General features: G+C 47.5%; 2 protein-coding genes across 14 annotated transcripts in view; one reads left to right on the top strand and one right to left on the bottom strand.

Moving 5' to 3' along the window:
* The window catches only part of LOC108123811 (retinal degeneration A), an 84389-nt gene that overhangs the window by 5544 nt on the left and 58668 nt on the right, over nucleotides 1-20177 (top strand). The gene's annotated exons all lie outside the window — the stretch shown is intronic.
* Nucleotides 5617-7302, bottom strand: LOC108123812 (dnaJ homolog subfamily A member 4-like). Its single transcript, XM_017239148.3, has 2 exons — nucleotides 6030-7302; nucleotides 5617-5968 (listed from the first exon to the last, which is right to left on the bottom strand). Exons 1-2 carry the CDS (start codon nucleotides 7158-7160, stop codon nucleotides 5879-5881), a joined length of 1221 nt encoding a protein of 406 aa, XP_017094637.2. The 5' UTR covers nucleotides 7161-7302; the 3' UTR covers nucleotides 5617-5878.

Here is a 20177-nt window from a genome sequence, read left to right as displayed (position 1 = left end):
TTTCGAATCGAAAGATTCTTTTTCTGGTCTGCCGGTCTACCGGTCTACCGGTCTGGGCCACAAATAAAATAAAATGTCTAAAAACAAATTGAAACATAAAAGTAAACACATTCGGGGGGCAGGCAGCACATTCAGTTCCCCTTCTCCGAATAGTTCGCTTGAACTTTCCTCCCTTTGGCTGTCCCGACAGCAAAAATTGGAAAAACTGTGGCGGGAAAGTGGTAGATGGGGCATGGAGCAGGAGGCTGGGGGCCAGGGGGCCACGGCCAAGGTCCTTGTCAATGCCAAGAGCAAAAGAAAATAATGACAAATGTGCTTTTTATTTTAATGTGTGTAACATTTGGGGGCGTCATGTTGATAATAATGACGATGTGGGTGTTTTTTCTGTTTTTCTTGCCACGATGACAATGATGAGCATCGTTCAATGACCGCATTGCTCATACGACATGTTGCACGGACCTGGAGAGTGGAGTGGAGCGGGGGACGAAACAAAAAGTTATGCAAATTAATGATTATGAGCACTCGGAGGGTCTCAATGAAAATTTATAGACGACGACGACGATGGGCGTCAATAGAGAGTCTTGCCACAAATACGCTGTATGAAATGTATGTGCCACATATATGTGGATGCATGAATGTCTAGAACTTTTTCTGATTCTGAACTCTGATTTATGCTTCTTTAATGGGTTTGGGGTTGCTTTTTGGTTTTTGGTTTTCGGTTTTCGGTTTCAGCTTTTGGGGCTTTATGCTGCCACACAACTTGGGGTCGAATGTTGATCTTTATCTGCTCTTTGGAAAATTGAAAAGCTGCACTCTGCCTCGAAGTTGCAAGGCTGCCAATGTCTTGCTGCCTTGCCAGCTTGCTGGCTTGTTGCGGAAGCCTTGCCACCGGCAACTTTTGCTAATTAAAAGACTCCAAGTTGACAAAGTGCATTTGTTTTGGAAATATTTATCTTGGCTGCGAAACTTTGATTGAGTTGATTGAGTAGCCGGGATGAGGGTGGTGGGGTCTCCTCGGATTAATATAAGCCATGCTCCTTGTAAGTCCTGCTCTGAGGGAACTGGAATATCTTCCTTAAAGTCCACTTTAAGTAGATTCCTTCACAATGGCTTTAAAATCAAGTCATTTGTCTGCAATCGACTGTCCAGTGGAGTGCGAGTGACAGCCAAAGTATCAATTGGCCGACCCCCTGACCCCCTGACCGATTGACCTTTCGGCCATTCGACAGTTTGTAATTGCCCGTTGCCGTCCAAATAGTTTTAATGACGCCCCGGGCACATTAATGATCGAAAATGCCCCTGTGTGTTTAAATGGACATTAATTATCGCTGTTGGAGGGTGGGTGGGTGGAGGGGGAGCTGGCTGGTCGCCTTTAATCTTCGCACGCCCGATGGGGAATGGCCGAAAGGCAAAGTACTTGCGGCCAAGATTCAAACAAACGCCTCAGTGACAAAAAACTAATTAAATATTCGGCAGAAACAAGTGCCCCAAGTCTCTCTGCAATTGATTCATTCGCGTAGATAAATGTCAACCGCACAGATATATGGAAAATTATGAAAATAAAATGGAAACTGCAGGCCACCAAATTGAAATTGGCAGCCGATTGGAACGAGTAACGAGCCGAAAGTAAAACTGTGGACATGGTCCCCAATCGCCGGTCGCCAGGTGTTTGAAATTCAGTGACGTGGTCGGAGCGATTTTTAGATTTTTGGCGATTCTTCTAAGATTCTCAGATCCCCCGGATCCGACATAACAAAGATGGATGGATAAACACAGAATGTTCGGCGGGGACTTGGGCCTCTCAGAAGATCACATTCACGGGGGAGCCAAGATGTTTATTTTTAGGCAAAACAATGCAGACAGATCGCTTCGATTGCGGCTAGATGATGGATGATGGATGTATGGATGTATGGATGGGTGGATGGGTTGGCAGATGGATGGATTGAATTGTACCGAGCGAGGAAAATGGGAAAATAGGAAAATCGTGCCCACACGTGACGTCTTGTGAGCGGCATTAATTGTTATTGGATCAATAATCAGGAATAACAGAATCGAACAATTAAATCGAATCGAATGGTGGGAATGTTTTCGTTTCGTGCAAATAAATCGCAGATTAATTGCCAAATCAAAATAGAAAATCGGATCGCATGAAATATTTGCGCGATATATATTGCAGTATGCGGCGGCGGGTCTTTGAATTCCCATATTTCTCGATGGATTTATTTGAAAAGTCCCAAAAGCCCGAATACATTTCAAAGAATTTATTTGATTTTGAAAGGAAATTGAGACGGAAGGCAGGAGACAGAAGACAGGAGACTGGAGACAGTTGTCAGAAGGATGTCAAAGCTAATCCCGATTGAAGATGCAAATGGCTTTGCCAGAAATTGGTAAACACAACATCAAATCCAGTCCAATTAGCCAGCAATCTTTTAAAGTGTTTATTATTTGAACCATCAAGGAGGACGATGCTGCCTGGCATAGCCTCTGGAAAATAGAATTAAGACGCCAGAGTACAGGAATCCCAGTCCCTGCAGACCCACAACACTGTGCCACCAAGTTGCTGGCTCTGGTTCGTGTGGCTTTTGTTTTTACACAAGTTGTGCTCCTTGTTGCCATTGTAAGGACACAGACACAGACCCAGACAGCCAGAGACAGGTCCTGAAAGCCACCAGCTTACTTGTTAATCACAACACCCGAAGCCAAACAGACAAAGTGCAACAACTGCAAATGGAGGGGAAGATCTTCTCTAAAAACTTTCAGGATTTAGCCCACCAAGCTGGGTTTGCTTCCATGCTGACCAATCTTTCTAATGGTTAGTCCTTACATGCTGGTGTCCTTGTGGAGTGGGTTTTTCTCGCAGTGCTGGTGTCCGACAGTGGCTGTTACAAATATTTGCATCATCGGTTTTGCTGCGTCGTCAATGAACACAGCAGAGCCAGGACCAGAGATGGACAGGAAGGCTGCCAGGACAAGGGACATGGCTGGCGGGGGTGGCCCATTGAGGGGCGTGGCCGTGACAGGGCTGCGACGACGACGACGCTAAAAATAATAAAGTGCAGCACTTGAGCCGCAAATATGACAGTCAGGATAACAGCGGCGACAGCGCCACAGTGGCAAGGATAAGGATAGAGCTAAGCCGGCAAGGATACGCCAGCAAGGCGGCGGAAGACCCACAGTGGGGTGGCAAATGGCGTTAAGTTGACGCTGACGAATGCGACATTGCCGAAAGTGAACCGCAAATACTTCAGAATGCATTAGGGTTGCCTCGCGCCCTAATGGCTGGATCCTTGGGGTCGTTTCAGCGGGAGGAGTCCGTTGAGGGAGCGCGTATTTATTTTCTTTTAAATACCAGAATTTCAATTAACTGTTTTCCCTTTTTCTGGCTTTGGGCTAACCTTTGACTTTGGCACTCTGGCGAGTGCTATTGTCATTAAAAATATTGAGCTTTTACAGTCCTTTCGCTGCCCTGCAAGGCCATCTAATTATTCCTCCTCCGCGCAGCACCCACTTATCTGCGACTGCACAAATGTCATCTTGGGGAGGGGGGGACTTCCACCTAGCAGAGCAGAGTAGAGCGGAGGGGAGCGGAGGAGATCCTTGCGGTCAGCAGTTTGCGGCGAGTCTTTAAAAAGTTGCTGACTTGAGCTGATGACTCTGCGCGGCGTTGCCAGGGTGCAGCTAATTAAAAGCTTGCTGTTTGAGTGCGTTTTCCCCGCGTTTCGGCTGCGTTTTATAGCTCCTCCCACTCCCTCTCCCCCTGCCAGCACCACGCGTGTGTTAATTACGTTAAAATTATACATAAATTCATTCATAGACACTTACCAGCTGCCATGTAGAATGCAGACAGTGGGCCTGCAGGCCAATAAGAAGGGGGGGCGCAATGCGAAATTAATATTATATTACTCCGGGCCACAAAAAAGCATTAGGGATGCGGCGGGGGAGGGGCCTTAATTAATTTTTAATGAATATGTATTGAACGCTGAACGCATTGGAAGCTGAAGCCGAAGCCGAAGCCCCGGATAGTGGCTTGTGGCATTTCTGCCATGTTAATTATTTTTGCGCGGTTTTCTCTTAGCCGCAGTGCGGCTTGCTGGCGTTTTAAAACGCGCCCTAATCGCGCCGCCTCTAACGCCTGAGACACTAAACGCAGCCAGCCCAGCCCTGAGTGGCAGGCTTTCGAGTGGGTTGCACTTGAGGGCGGCACAGAGAAAGTGAGTGAGCTCTTGGGGAAGGGGGAAGGGGAGAAGGCCAGACTGAGGAAGTGGCCGAAACGGGTCACGGTTCCAGCCACATACCCTTTTAGTGTCAGGCTCCTGATGACTTGTCCACTTCTGGCCTCCGTCAGGAAACAATCGCACACGAATCCTGGCCAATATTTGCCCAATCCGAGACGAATTAAAATGTATAATGTATGCAATTTGTGTTGGCCAACAAAGTGCGTAAATAGAAATGCCGAAATAGCATTTTTAATTGCTGCCCTGGAGCTCCAGAGCTTTCCCCAATATGTGTCTCGAAAGAGTATTCTGCTGAGGTCCTTTCCGTAAGCGCCACCCTTGGCACTTTCCCGCCATTGTTGTTCCTTCCATTCATATGCGTTGTTGCTACCATTTTGTTTGCACTGTTCTTGGCATTGTTTTCCTTGCTGCCAGTCTGCCAAGCTACCAGGCTACCAGGCTGGCTTATTGTTGTTGTTGGCTATATAGCCGATGCCTGGCATTATGGCCCGGCTCACACTCTGAGCACTCTGATACTCGGATCCTTACGAGAGGGTCTCAGCTGAGAGTGGCTTGCCATTGCGTGGCATCAGCCAACATTTGCAAGTCAAATGAAATTATTTATTTTGTACGTACTACATACGGCCGGGCTGGGCTGGGGAGTGGAGCAGGCCAGAACTGGAGCTGGGGATGGAGCTGGAACTGGGCCTGGGCTTAAGGATGTCGATGCCAAAGAATGCCGAACCGAAAAGTGAATAAAGAACAAGAGGAATATCGTTTTATTCAACATACAACATGCATTTCCTACCGCCTCCCGCCGCCTATATTAATATTAAAAGCTTATTCGCATAAACAAGAAATATTCGCATCCGAGAGACAGAATCCAGAATTTAAATTAGAAATTCCTGGCTAATTAGTGAGAGACTTGCAGCACCGAGATGTTGCACTCACCAGCAGTGCAATGGTGTGGGTGGTTGGGCTTTTATTTATTTTTATTTCAGCATTTCAGCTCCTTTATTTCCGTTAGATACTTTTCATTTCCGCTTGCCCACACTTTTCCATTTTCCCCTTCATTTAATTAATCTGGAGAGCAGGGCCAGTTGGCGAAAGAAACGCAATTATCTGCCCGCCAGCTCTTCTGACAGCCAACTACTTTTCAGTCTCGGGCCTCTGAATCGGGCGACTATTTGGCCCAAAAGCGGCAAACAACAATGTTTGTTTACTTGGCGAGCCGAGTTGGTAGATTATTGGGTATTTTAGAGAATTACAAGCCCGGGATATCCCAATTGATTTCCTCTTGTTTGTGTTTTTCCCACGGATGGCATTGGAATGTTAGTCCTGCGGGGAAATTCGGGAAAAATCCCCTTCAAAGAGAAAACCTTTTATTTTTTTTTTATATTTTTTATTTATGCTACGAGGTTTGTAAGGCGGCTAGTTTGCGGTTTAAGTTTCAATGTTGGTTTGAATCCAATTCGACATAACAAGTATATATAACATATAACATGAGTAGAAGTGATAAGTTTCCATTGATTTCGATTCGATTAGTTGGGTGCTTTAGGATATTTGGAAGATCTTGGGCCATGAAAGCAGAGCTTAGAGTGTTTCGGGAGCTGGGTTCCGAGCTGAGTGTTTGGGGGAGTGGAATCCAGCACCCGGCGAGGCGCTTAGCTCGATACGCACTGCTGGGAGGCATCCTCCTCATCAACGGACATGCGGCGGTGTTGGTGACGACGTGCATTGGGATTATGGTTCATCTAAAGGATTGATGTACATATGTAAGTGTTATAATCGATGAACAGATCCAGAAATACTCACCAAGACAGTGCGCTTTGCTTCGTTTGGAATGTCAACCTGGGGAGCCGGCGGCAGGCAACTTTGCAGGATGGGCACCACTGAGGGACTGATCGAGTCGGGGAGGTCGACAATGAACTGAATGATCAGCAGCCCCCTCTCCACGGGGTTGTTGTAAATGGGCATGCCCTCGCCGGCAATGGACTTTAGCACCTCGTGGCCAATAACCTGGCCAGGCTCTGTGGACACGAGCAGATTGCGCTTGTCCAGGGTCTTGATAATCTGGTGGAAGCCGCACAGGGCTTCGACCAGCTGCAAGGACCTCATCATCACAAGGTCGTGGCCGGAACGCGCGAAATCCGAATGCTCCTTCTCGTCCAGGAGAATAACGATGTCGCCGGGCCGACTATCCGGCGCCTGGTCACCCTCGCCCTTGAACACAATCTTGTGTCCGTCCCGCATACCCTTCTCGATCTTGATTTCGACGACCTTGCGCTCCCGCACCGTTTTCCTGCCTTGGCAGTTCTTGCAGCGGCCCTTCGCCGATATGATCTCGCCGGTGCCCGCACACTTGCGGCACACCTGCTCGATGTTCTGCACCATCCCGGGGGCGATCTTCAGCTCACGGTTCTCCACGCCCTTCCCTAGGCACTGCCTGCACTTCGAAATGCTGCCCTTCTTGCCGCCCCGGCCCTCGCACTTCCTGCAAATAACCTGCCTCTGAAGCCGCAGCTTGCGATTGGCGCCGTTGTACATCTCGTCCAGCTGGACCGCCAGTTGGTGGATCAGGTTCTTGCACTGCTTCTCGCGTCGACAACTGCCACCGCCACCGCCACCGCCAGCAGCACCGCTGCCACCGCCGAAAGTACCACTGAAGAACTTCTCAAAGAGGTCCATCGAGTTGCTCAAGTCCCCGTCGTCGAGTCCGCCGTGCTTTATCGCCTCCTCACCGCCCTCGTCGTACACCTTGCGCTTCTCCTCATCCGACAGCACATCGTAGGCTTGCGAGATAGCCTTGAACCTCTCCCCCCCGTCCCGTGGATTCTTGTCGGGATGGTACTTCAGCGCTAGCCTCCTGTAAGCTTTCTTCAGTTCCTCAGGTGTGGCATCGGGCTTCACTTCCAGAATATCATAGAACCCAGTTTCCTTCACCATTTTTCCCGCCGTTTAACTTTTATCTTTAAAAAATATAATTGAGGAATTTTTAAAAAATATAGATCTACGTTTGTCGACTGGTTCCTTGAGGTTACACGTTATACTGTGAGGTTTGAACCGAATCTGCTTCGAATGCTTTGGAAGGGCTTACTTATTTGAACAGCTCGGGAACAGCTTGAAGGGAAAATCTTTGAACAAGAGTCAGGGTCGGGGAAGTATGCAACATTTGGGCTTTATTTTTAATTTTTGTGCTGGTCGCCATGTTGTTCATTTAATAATTCACACATCTGGGAGAGTGGGTGGGTGGGTTGGTGGGGGTGCACGGAAAACAAAACCTGCTGGTGAATTTTTAATGCACGCTTAAAGTCGAGTGTTTAATGAATTCTTAATTAATACCTTACATCGGTTTCGCCTCGGTTTCTTGACAGGATTGGCTCAGCCATCGCTCAGATCTTTCTTCCAGTGAGCCTCCAAAGGGGCGGCCCTGGCTCGATTATGGCGTAAGGGCGATTACTCATACGCCCGGTGTGCCACGAGCCACTGCTGACAATGATAAGGCGACACTTGAGTCGAAAACGCAGCTAATTAAGTGTTAAATCATGCCAGAAATATGCCCCTTTCAGCTGCCTTTACGAGTGGGGGAGTGTGTGTGTGGTAGTGGGTGTGGGAGTGGGTGGGCGTGAGTTACTTTAAGTGCGTGTGCCACGCCCCAAATAGCACGCACTCGTTTGTGCGAATGAACGCAAATTCACAGACACATGCCGCTCCAAACGGAAGGAATTTCGCCTTCTCATAACCCTCATCCTTCGTCCTGCGACCTCCCAGCGACGACCAGTCGCCAGAAAGGGTAAACGCCCATCCCCATCCCCATCGCCGAGTGATTTGCGAGTGGGAGCCCGTGTTCATAAATCATTTCTAATGGAATTGTTGTCATTAAGTCGAAGCATTTTTTCAGGTAATTTACACACTCGATTCAGGAGGAGATAATACATCATACCCGGGTCAGGGTGGTGTGGGGTCGAACACATGCATAAGTGAAACATGAATTCTAATCCACTTTTGTGCCACTGCCTTTAAATCAACCTCCACGGCCCGGCGACCTCCTTTTATGAGGCACTAACCCGGCCCCGCCTAGTTCTGTTCCCCAAAAAGGGTAGCGCAATATTGTCAACATTAAATGTACTTTATTAAAATGACGTCTAGTGCGGGCACAGCACATGTGGTGCCGAGTTCCAGTTTTTTTTCGCCGGGCGGACACAGTTTTATGGGCAATTTGAAGCACATTTCATTACGCAGCCCTCAGACCTCAGCCCTCAGCCCTCAGACCTCAGCCTTGGCGCAGAATAATGTGCTGCCTACTTTTCGGGGCTAGCAGCAACAGAGCGGCCTCTCATCATTAACCTCTCCCGGTTTCTGGTGTAATAGGATGTCGGGCGGACTTAAGTGAAATCTTCTTAATATGTTAACAACTCATAGGGGGTTCTTTGCGGCTCGACCTGAGACAATTGGCCCTCTGCGATGGTCGTCTCCTTTCGGGCCAGGATCCGCTTTTGTGGCAACGTCACGGCCGCAAAAACTATGGCCAAAGTCTAAGTTTTGTCTTGTCACTTTCTGCTCGGCTTGCTGAATTATTTATGGAGATGGCGATGGAAAAAATATGCTCGAAAAGAAGCTAAAAACCCAAGGAGCCTCAGAGCTAGAAACAAAGGGCCAGAAGCGAAAAAATAAAATTTCTCCTGCTGTGTCAAGTGGTGAAATCTGCGCCGTAATGCGCATATATAATTTTCTATTTGTTTGCCAGTTCTCGCACACATTTCACCGGAAATTTTCTTTTTGGCTTCCTCTCTCTGGCCCGGGCTCTGGCTCTGGTTCTGGCTCTGGCTCGGGCACTTAATGCTCCAATGAACTTTGCGCCCTGCCCTAATCGACGGGTATTACGAAAACAATGTGACGAATGGCCTCGGACCAGGGACCCACAATCCTTGTGTTTAACTAAGCTTGCGATACAACTTGGCTTGCGAGAAGCCTCTGCTTCTGAGGAATTCTTGGGAAACTATGTAGCGCCAAGCACCGTAGACTGCGGCCTCGGGCGCCTCGTCTTCTCTTCTTAACGCAGAGGCGTGGCACAGAGACTTTATTAAAATTTGGGTAATCGTTTGTTTGCCGTTGTCTGCCAAGTTGAATTTATTAAAGTGTAGTATACACACTCACTGAGCCAGCTTGGCTTTGATTTGATGTTAATGCAAATGGCCCTCAGCCCTTCGTTCTCAGCCCCCCTCCGCGTCTCAGCCCCTCCGCAAATTGCCGCACTGTTTAATTTTTAATGAAGCAACCAAAACAGATTTACTGCCAAGGAAGCCGGCGGAAGCGGGCCGGGGCGCGGGCGGGGGCTCTCATCCTTGCCTCATTTTCATTTTCATCATCATCATCAACAGCAATGGAAGCCGGAGCAGCAGGAGCAGGAGCTGGAGTTTCGGAAAAGCGGAAAATGGCAGAAGGGCTCTTCACTCTTCGGGAGGAGCTTAGTGGGGTTAGCTAGCAGCTGATGTCTGATTAATCATCAATGATTGTAAATGCCACACACCACACACGCGCCGCACACACGAACAGAAACACTCCGGAAATCTGTGGTACGTTCCTGATTATTTCCAAACCATCGGAAAACACTGGCGCGGTTCCACTTCCTCCGCCTGGTGCCTGGTGTCTCCATTCAGAGCACACGTGTCAAGAGCCCACAGACCCTCGAAACGAAGCTCAACCTCAAGCTCAGATTCCAGCAGTAACCAGTAACCAGCAACCAGTATTCTCTATTCAGGATGCATCCTCCATCCTTACATCCAGTAGGTCAAAAAGCGCATTCACCCGTGCCAAATACCCCAAGGTGAGCCCAGGAGCCTTGAACACTTTCGTTTCGTTCCGTTTCGTTTGCAATTGTGGCAAAATACTTGCAATTAATGCTGTGCAACAGCTCTCACGTTCCTCGGTTTGGGAAAGCAATTAGTTGGGTCTTACCTGCCACTTGATTTTTTCTTCTCATTTACTGCACAGTGGAGCCTCTTTAAAGCGACTACACTTTAAAGTATCAATGCAGTCTAAGAAGTCTGAGACCCCCAGGGATTAGACTGTATTTCTGGCACTTTCCGGGCCCCAATTAGAAAAGTTACTTGGCTCCGCAAATATTCATACATGTGTTCTTGATAAATTAAGTGGTGTCTCTTTGCGGCTTGTGCGGCATCAATTATTTAGGAACACTGGCTAGGATATATACGTTGGCGAGGACGAAGATAAATGCAGTGCCCTGCCTGAAATCCCGGTCTCATATGTCGGGAAGGTAAGCGCACCTGCGAAGAAGTCACGTTTCGATCGAATCTATGTACTGGGAAAGTTGAAAACTCATTTTAACCATCTCTCATCATATTTTCCCACACACCTACACACACCTACAGACAGACAACTTTCTTCGACTTACCGCCTTCGTTCTCCGAAGGAACAAGAAAGAAAGTGCGCCTCCTCGCCTTTCCATTGAAAATTCACAAAGTGATGGCCGTGAACGTGGTGGCTTAAGTTGTTGCCAAGTTTGTTGAGGCGTCGGCGAGTCCTCCGAGTCTTCCCGGTAGTCATAGTTATAGTCATTGGCGTAGTCGCTGCCATATCCCGGTAATACTCGGCCAAGTCCCAAGTCGAAGTTTCCCTGAGTTCCCGGGTTGCCAAAGTAATTGGGGCATCCGACAGGGCTAGCTCCGAAATTGGCTATTCAATTAGTGGTCGAGTTTCGGACTGCAGGACACCTGATTGAAACGAAATGGTAAGCAGCCTCGTTTGGAGGTGCTACTACTTTTGAGGTGTTTGAACTGGGAATCAGTGGGACATTGCAGCCTGCGATTTGTCGATTCGGGGCTTAATGAAATATTTAAAGACTGGCTGGCAGGCGCTTAGTGTCGATTAGAAACGTCAGTGACTGCTAATTGAGCAGGGAAGGGTCGAAGGGTCACGGCGCTGCGGAGAGTTCACTCTGGGCTGGCCGAAAGGGGTCACGAGAGGACGACGTTGCATGTCCTGCCAGCGCAGCTCAGGGACCCAAGTTGCTCGCCCCGATAAGTGACAGGAGGGCGTTTGGCATTTGTGTCTTTGGCTCCTCTCGTTGTCTTGCTCCTAGCTGATATCCCTGCAACTTGACAGACAGTTTAAAGTTTTAGTTTCATTGTTATTTCGTGTCTGTCTGAGCTGTTCTATTTCATTTTTTATTATCCGGCTACATGTGTTTATTCGCTTCTCCACTCCTCCGGCAGAAATCATAAAAAACGAGTATAAAATAGCAGAGCAGCCAGCAAAGACAATTGAAAATATTTAGTAGTGCTGGCAGACCAAGGCCTGGTTCTGTTCCATGCTCCGAGTCTGAAATCGTTTAGTTTATGGCCCAAAAAACACTGCCAGCTAGAGACTCTTGCAATCACAGTGGAAGAGAACTCTTAAAGTCCCTGGCCTTTAATCTCGGGGCTTAAATACTTCTCGCTCTCTCTCGGCCCTCCCGCGAAACCGTCAAAAGCTGCATCTGATAAACGGCTATCTCATATTCCGCGCGCCCCAGGAAAACTTTGCGCTGGCGCTTTTCTTCTATTTTTGGTTCGCTTTTCGCTAATGGCTCCTTGCCAATGTGTTCGCTGTGGCAGAGTGCATAAAATTGCAAAAGATCCTCCGGCGAAAAGTCGAGATACGAACATGTGTCAGCACGGGCGAAAGTGCTGCCTTTTTTCCCACAACGACACTGAACTGCGAGTCGAACAGTGGCTGCAGGACTCTATGGATAAATATTTGATTGCGAGGTGGAGTATTTTGTCGCTGTGCATGTACTAGCAGTTCTAGCAGCATAAAAATGCTTGCCACTTTGTCTTATTTCTCACAATTTAGGAGTCATTCACTCGGAGTGCGGCTGGCGAGTCAAATGAGCAACGAACTCGTTCCAGAGGCAATCAATGCCAGGACGAGGAACATCCCCGGCGGAGCTCCAGTTCGTTGTCTATTTTTATTGTGTTTTAATTTATTTTCTTAGCACCAACCGCAGTTTGTGTCTGTCTGGGTCTCAGCCTCCGACTTCCTCCACTTACACCAAAAATGCTGGCACTTACCAGCACCTGCTGCCATGCCCTTTCTTTTTTGCCAAACTCCGGCTTCTCGAGCGGGATAATCTCCGGGTCTTATAAATTATAGAGTATGCCAGGTGGAGTCGCCACTCATCTTTGAATTGCCAACTAATTTGCTAATGGAGTGCTCAGCAGTATGAATATGCATAAAATTGGTTGCTACATGATATGGGTGTATCCCACAAATAATGTATTCCGTTTTCCAGGAGCCAGGACTTGTTCTTTAAAACCCACCACGTGTATTTCCGTTTGGCATATTATTTTAATAAATAAACATACTTTATTAGGATTGCATTAAACAAACAAGTTTCCCAGCCCGTTTCCATATCGGCTCGGCTTGCGATGTCCTGCCATACCATTCAGGGCGAAGCACTCGTCCTAGTTGTCCTGGGAGGAAGCAAAACGGTGCTCAAATAGTTGGCAAGAGCTTATTGGGCTCCTCCTCCTTGTTTGTGTAAGGACTCCTTGTAGGGATACAAGGATTTACGACAGATGCGTGTGGGAGTGTCCTTTTTTTTTACAGGAGAATAGGGGGGAAAACTGTGTGAGCTCCTTTTATTTGATTTAACTAGGACCCTCCTTGATGCATTGTCGCCTCCTGCACAATCACATCTGGCTGTCGGGCTCCTCCACTCTGCACTGGAAACAAGTGGAATGCCATCGGTGAGTGGCGCACAAAACGTGGGGCTGTGTGGGCGACTGGATTTGGGCCAGTGTATCGGCTCCTTTCTCACAGCCTGTCGAAAAACGAGGAGCGGAGAGGGCGGGGTAGTCAGCTGCTGTGCAAACTTTTGCCAGCACTTTTGTTTTCATTCAATGTCCAGGCCAGACAGCAGCTTCAACATTTTCCACAATTTCCATTTCAAAGCGAAAACTTGCCGCCAGCCAGTGCCACTCCCACAGCCCCATTGCCCCACACCCCCACACTGTCACAATCGCACGCCCCAATCCCTCCAACCCGAATCGTTCTGGATCGAAAATGTTGTGAGAAGCCCTCAAACAATTGTGCGGCCAAAAATAGACGTCACAGCACAGTAGCAACAGCAGCAGCAACAGCAGCACGACAAACATTAAGTTTCGATATGAAAATTGTGCACAATGAAATTTAAAATTCCATCAATTTTTAGAGAAACACACAGACTACCAGACTATGGAGACGGGACTACCAGTATTCACACTGCAGATTGTGATTTATGGCTGCCCAGTTTCGGTTAAGTGGGCTTGGCTCCGGCAGCTGCAACTTTAAACAGATTTCCACTTTGGGGTGCAACAAGTTGACGGTGTTGCGAGTTCCCAGCTGCGTTTCCTCCAAAAATATGCACATCTTTGGGGTATCTCTGAGTATTATTATTACAGGCCTGGCATATTCGAAGCCCGTTGTGGAGCAGATCCTTAAAGTGGATTCAAAATAATTGACAGCCCAATTGGAAGTCATATGGAATCACAAAACTGCAAACTTTTGCGAGGAAAATGCTAGCAGCCGGCACTGAATGGGTTTTTGCAAATAATTGGCAGCTCAATTTAAGGAATTCCTCGTCCAGTGGGCGGTGGCTTCTCCGGGAAATGTTCTTCGGAAAGTTGTAGGAACTTCCTGGGCGAAGGCTACTTGGGATGAATAAAATAGATTTAATTGGAAATGTATTTAAAGACAGGCATGTGGCTGCACTTCCGCTTTCAAATTCATGAAATAGTTTCGTACAAGTCCTGGATTTAAAACCTTAAAGGACATGGTGGCATGTGGAAAAGATTCTATTTCAAAAATAAGGTCCCGGACAGGATGAAAGTGAGTGAAGCCCGCGGGAAATAGGAAGCAGAATTGCTTTCAGGGCTTCGTGTCTCGCAGCGGAAACTTAATTTTTCCTTTTCTTCTCTCTTTTTTTTTTTGTTGCTTTTATTATTATTTTTATTTGAAGATTTTTCTGTTTCGGTGGCCTTTTGCTCCAGAGCCCGGCAGAGCTCCAGCTCCAGCTCCAGCACCTTCCTTCAGTCAGACTTTTTAATAACTTTTGTCTGACGCATAACTCCGCAACGCGCAGCACGGTCGGAATTTCGCCGCAGGGATAGCTCTGGAAATTGCATTGCAAATTTGTGGGTGTGCGGGGTACGAGTATGTGTGGGTGCGTGTGTGTACCCCCACTCCCTATTCCCCCTCCTCCTGCGGCCAAGCGCACTGAAAACGTAAATTTTCGCATTGCCAACTACCATTTGGCCGCCAACTTTTCGTAATCCCGCCCATACTCCGGGTAAACATTCCGGGCCTCTTGTCTTTAACTTTGACTTAAAGTTGCAACAACAAGAGGCGGCAACAACTTGCGACAAGCAAAGCCACCGCAACAAGCGACAAGCTTTTTTAAATTACAAAGCGAAACAGCGGCGGCGGCGTAAAAAAATAATAATAATAAAAACAAGAGCCCAGGACACGGGACACAGGATAAAATGATGCAAAAAATATGTGAAACGGTGGGGAGGACGAGGAGGAGGGGTTGGGGACAAAATGTATAAAAATTAACTGTAAATAAAGGCAACAAAAAGCATAAAAAGTAACTCAAATACAAACAAACAAGGGAGGGGGATTTCAAAGCCGAACTGGGGGTACTCTCACGCTCCAAAATATGAAAATATCGAAAGGGAAGCACCCCCCCAGCCGAGACTCGACCCACTTTCGAGTGTTGAATTATCCAATCCAGGACCTCCGAGGTAGGTCCTTTTTATGCCGCTGCTCAAATCCGTCCTTGCCACTCCAGTCCCCTGTCCTGGCGAAGGACTTTAAAAGAGCATTAAAATGCGGAAACAAATATTTGGCCACTGTGTGTCGCCTGGCCGCCAGGACGCCTGGACGAGAAACAAAAAACGCCCCCGAATTCGACGTCCTTCGTCCTGTGTCCGGCCGTGGAAATTCATTTTTGAATCCGCCGCAGGACCCCGCTGCCTGTTGACTTTTCTGCTATCGCTGTTGTTGTTGTTGTTGTTGTTTGTGCTCTTGGCCATCGGCTGTTGTTGTCTGGCAGTCGGCAGTTTTGTTTTTTTTTGGGTTTTTGGGTTCTACGCCCATTCGATTAAGGACACACACGCAGGATCGCAGGAGATGCCCTGGTCAGGGAGGCAGGTCCACTAATTTGTCCATTATGGCAACAGGAGGCCAAAAGGAGGCGTGGCCTTTGCACCTGTTGCGGTCGGTTAAACTTTCAGCCCGATTGTCGTCCTGCGGGGCGAAGGATGAGTCCCGATTCGGCCGGGCTTAAGTGCATTCGAAAATATGAAACGTTTATATTTGATGCTCTTTGATTTTACGACCAATATCATGAAAGCCATAAAGGGTTTGGCGAGTGCTCCTAAAAAATTGGCCAGTCAGGACATTTTGGTGAGATGATGATTGGAAGGAAGGACGAAGGTTAAGGGGAAGGGAGTGGGCCAATAAAAGCCTTTCCGCTTGACATCATTTTTAGTTTCAAGTCCGAGTCCGAGTGGCTTCGGAAACGCTACATTTTGTGGCTAATTAGGACTTGGAATCAGAAATCCCAACTAGCGCTGAAAGGACACATCTCTCCAAGCCAATTAAGCCGCGTCCGACTCAGCCACGCCCCCTACTCTTTATTCTTTGCTCACTTAATGAGCAGAAATTTACGATGCGTTTTAAAACGCTCGCAAACCGCGCTGAAACTGAAAATGAAACTGAAACCAAAACCGAGACCGAGGCGGAGGCGGAGGCGATGGCGATGGCGAAAAGGAACCTCGTATATTTCACTTTGTGAGGCATTTAAATGAATTAAATGCTGTCAAGGCACAAACGATGCAGGGCGAGGGGTTGGAGGAGGCGAGGGAAAACCAAAATAAGAAGACCGCGCGAAAAAAACATAATTATCATGGTAAAAATTGAATCGAGGGCAGAGGATGAACAGGATGGAAAATAAACCGAAGCGAACCTCAAAAACCAACAGGCGGCAGCTGGCCCAACAGCCTTGGGGTGGCTGGGGGCTGGGAGGCTGGTGGTAGTAATGGGTGGTGGTCAGTGGGTGTGCTAGGGAAGAAGACAGCGTGTAGGCGTGTGGGTGTATCATAAATGAAATGATGCTTTTGTATTGGTTTCGCTACTCAATTTAATTTATTGCCAGAGCTCGGTCAGCTTTTTAATATGCAAAGTCTGGGTTGGGTGGTGGGGCTGCCTACGCCTCCTCCTCCACCTCCGCCTCCGATGATGATGCTTTGTTTTCGCTGCTTTTTTTAATTGCCAGCACAAGAATCTGTTGGTGGGCTGGTGGGCTGTGGGCGGCCTGTTAAAATCATTCATTAAGGCCCGATGATTGGCTTTTATGTAGCCGGGCACTCGACGCCGATTCAAAGCCATCAGCCAATTAGCCATCAGCCAGATGAGGCAAATAAAGAATGCTAGCTTTTTTATGGCAACGAGTGCATTTTAGAGGAGGGTGGGTAGGTGGAAATGCAAATGGAATGGAAACCGATACTGATCCACATCGAGGCTAGAAACTATCGGATTTCAAACAGTAACTAGAAACCGCAGCGGGAAAATCCTTTGCGCGAGTTCCAATTAATTAATTAAATCGCAAATTCCAGGTCACTCTCCTAAAAAAGCTCTTTAATACCGTTATGAATTAAGCAAATTAAAATTAACGAACTCGCTTATGCTCGCTTGTGAAATAAATTTCAATTAAATTTGCTTTCAGCAACGATTATTTTTGTTGCAAAAAGCATATTCTCGGTTGCACCCTGCAGGACGTGCCACGCCCACACACACACACACACACACCCCACGGGGCCAAAGTGTGGCAAAAAGTGGCAAAACCAGCCTGCATGTCTGGCTATAATTAGTCCTTGCCACATCCTTTGAGTCGGGCTGCACTGACACTTTCCCCCCCTGCAGACAGCAGACAGTGCCCAAGGAATCAATACGTATCTCGAGCACAATGCCCAGCGGCAGCGATATATTGAATTTTGGGTTAATTAGCCTTTGAGGCGGGCGCGAAGTGTTGCCTACTTTCCAGGGCAGGGCCTCCACATGCAAATGCAAAAGTAGGCAGCTTGGCGATGAATTTTCCGGCATTTTCCAGGCCGTGACAGTGAGGTTTCGAAGGCTGACGGCGCTAAACTGCTGACTATACACAAATAATTGTTTTCCGATTGTTGGAGCCAAACAATAACAGGGGTGGGGGGTGGCACGGGCGGGAACTAATAAATTAATCAAAAAACTTTGCTGGTCAGCCGTGGCCGAAAAGGCCCAAACCGAAGCCCCAGCACGAAGCCCCCAACTCGACGTATCGGAACGGAGTAGAAAAATAAACAAATAAACCCCAAACGGGGCTGGAGCTCGGGGCTGGAGCTCGGTGGGCTTTGTCAAAGTGGGTAATTAATTTCAACGCCTTGTAACAACATAAATGCGCTGACGTGAGCCAATAATTAATGACAGGCACCTCGACCTCCACCACAGGCTCCACCGCAGCCCCAATCGGCTGCATTCAAACGAACGTCTCTATCGTTCAGGGTAAGGATAATAATTGAATTCATTCCAAAGGTGCACTCCGAAGGACTCTATTTTGAGACCGAAAATGGGCTGCAAAGCCGCAATCACAATCACCTGGGGCTCTGGGACATTAAAAGGTCCGTTTTGAAGCTATTTGTCACTGTCCTGGCACCTAATGAATTATTCCAAATGGGTTAACAACGCCTCGGCCTTAACACCCAATCGCCCATCGTTAGGCAAACTTTGCGATGACAAATTTAAGCTCCTGCTCCTGCCCCTGCCCCCCCGCTTGTAACATAAATTGCTCAACTTATCGGGGCCAAGGTGTCAAATGGTGCTCAAGAAATGGCTTCATAAATGGCACGCAATCGTTGAGAACAAGGACCTGCTAGTAGGACACTTGGCTGCCTCCGCCCTACGCCACCGCCTCCGCCTCCGCCTCCGATATCGCTATCGCCCTCGTCCTTTTATGGCGTGTCGTTGAACCCTCAACGAGTTCTACTTAACTAAACCAAACTAAACTAAACTGAGCTGGACTTCCAGCAGTTTCCGGGTTGGCAAACAATTTAGATCGATTTTCTGCTATTGTTTGGCCCATTGGAAATATTTATGAAGTAATGAAGGAGTTCGGGAGGTCTACGCCAAGAGTCCTTTCTTGGTCCTTTAAATTCGAAGCATATTTTTGGGGGCAACAAAAGAGTTGAATTGAAGCCGCGTGACCCAAAATGAACTCTCGGGCTAGAACCAACAACTGCTTTAAGCCACAGCCAGAGTCAATGCCCTTTTGTTTTGTTTTCCCGGCCAAATTTTTGTTATTTTATAATTGCCACTGTGGCTGGAGCTGCTGCTCACTTCTCAGTCCTTTTCCTTTGTAGTCCCGCCTCGCTTTTATTATTATTATTATTATTTTTCTTCTGTTTTTATTATGTGCTGTTTTGTTTAACCAAAAGGACCGACCGACCGACCAGACCAGACCAGACTGGCCAAAAAAAAGTTCGTCGGCAACTTGTTGTTGTCCCGAGTCCTGAATGGGTTGAGATTATGAGGCTCAGTGGCCAAAAAAAAGGCTGGAGCGGGGTAGAGGGAAGGAAGCACCAGGGAGCCACATAAAAGGAGAGCAACTGAAACTCAACTTAACTCGAAGGCAAACGCATTTATATTTAATGAAATATAAATAAAATATTAGAGGCAAACTTTCGGGCCGAGAATAGAAACATTTTAGGAGGAACTGGGGTCCGCACTCCGTAATTTTATTTCATTTTCAGCTTTTTGCGTCGCTGTCACTTATCCTGATCGAGAAATGGCAGCAGCTCTTAAATTTGCGTATTTGGATGGGGCTGCTTTTCGAGGAAATGCTCCAAAATTAAAGTCCTAACCCCATCTCGGTGATGAGCTTCCGCGACTGTTTCTGAAACCCTTGAAGCTGGAAACAAATTACTTTCTGTGGTGGAAGGACGACTTCTTGCGGTCATTTGCATTTACATATGAGACCCTCATTTTTTCGAGCTTTCTGGCTCTGGCGGGCTGGCTGGCTGTCTCTGGAATGCCTTCTAATGTAAATCGGTTAATTACATGTCAGGAGAATTAATCCCCGCCCTGCCATTCTGCCACCCTGCCGTCCTGCTGCCTCAGCAGCTCTCCGGCAATTGTTTTCCTTTGTCCTGGCTGGGGTCCTTTGTGGAGCACAATCCTGGCAATTAGTCAAAGCGATAGCGACCGCAACGTAAATGCAAATAATAACAAATGGCGCAAAATGAACTGCGGGCGAATGAACAAAATCGAAATAAATTAACCAGGATGTGTAAACAAAAGGAAACTGCATTTAATAATCACAAAGGCCACGATGGGGGTGATGGTGGGGGGGTTAAATATTAACTGCAATATAAAGGCAGACTGTTTTATTAAAATTATTCAGAAGTTAAACAGAGTCATTTGTGGCTTAAAACACTGATGACGCGATAGAGGTCCTTCCCCAAAGTGCTCCTTTAATGGCCAATTTGGGGCTTCTGGCCACCAGTTTTCCGCTCAAAATTGATAAAATTGTAGCGTAATTACCGTGTGCTGCAGGATTTTTTTTTAAAAACTGCTCATAATTCCAGGGAAGCATTTTGGGAGCAACGTTCCCGAATATTAAATGCTCGTCCGACCGTCCGAGCGACGCAATAAGCGGAAAAGCGGGCGTTTGATTTGATGGCAGGTCCTTGGTCCTGGCCCCTGTCCCCTGGCCGGTAATGTGCGTCGGGAAGTCAATGCCCACAGGACCGTATTTCTTTCAGTATCGAAGTATTTGCTTTGATTTTGATTTGCTTGATTTGTCCGGAAAATATTCGTGTATTTGTGGACAAAAAAATATATTTCTCTGCAGTTATGTTTACGTTTGGGACGACATCGATGAAGATG

Source organism: Drosophila bipectinata, chromosome XR, assembly GCF_030179905.1.
Source record: "Drosophila bipectinata strain 14024-0381.07 chromosome XR, DbipHiC1v2, whole genome shotgun sequence".
Taxonomy (NCBI): Eukaryota; Metazoa; Arthropoda; class Insecta; order Diptera; family Drosophilidae; genus Drosophila; species Drosophila bipectinata.
This window is presented reverse-complemented; position numbering and strand designations above follow the sequence as displayed.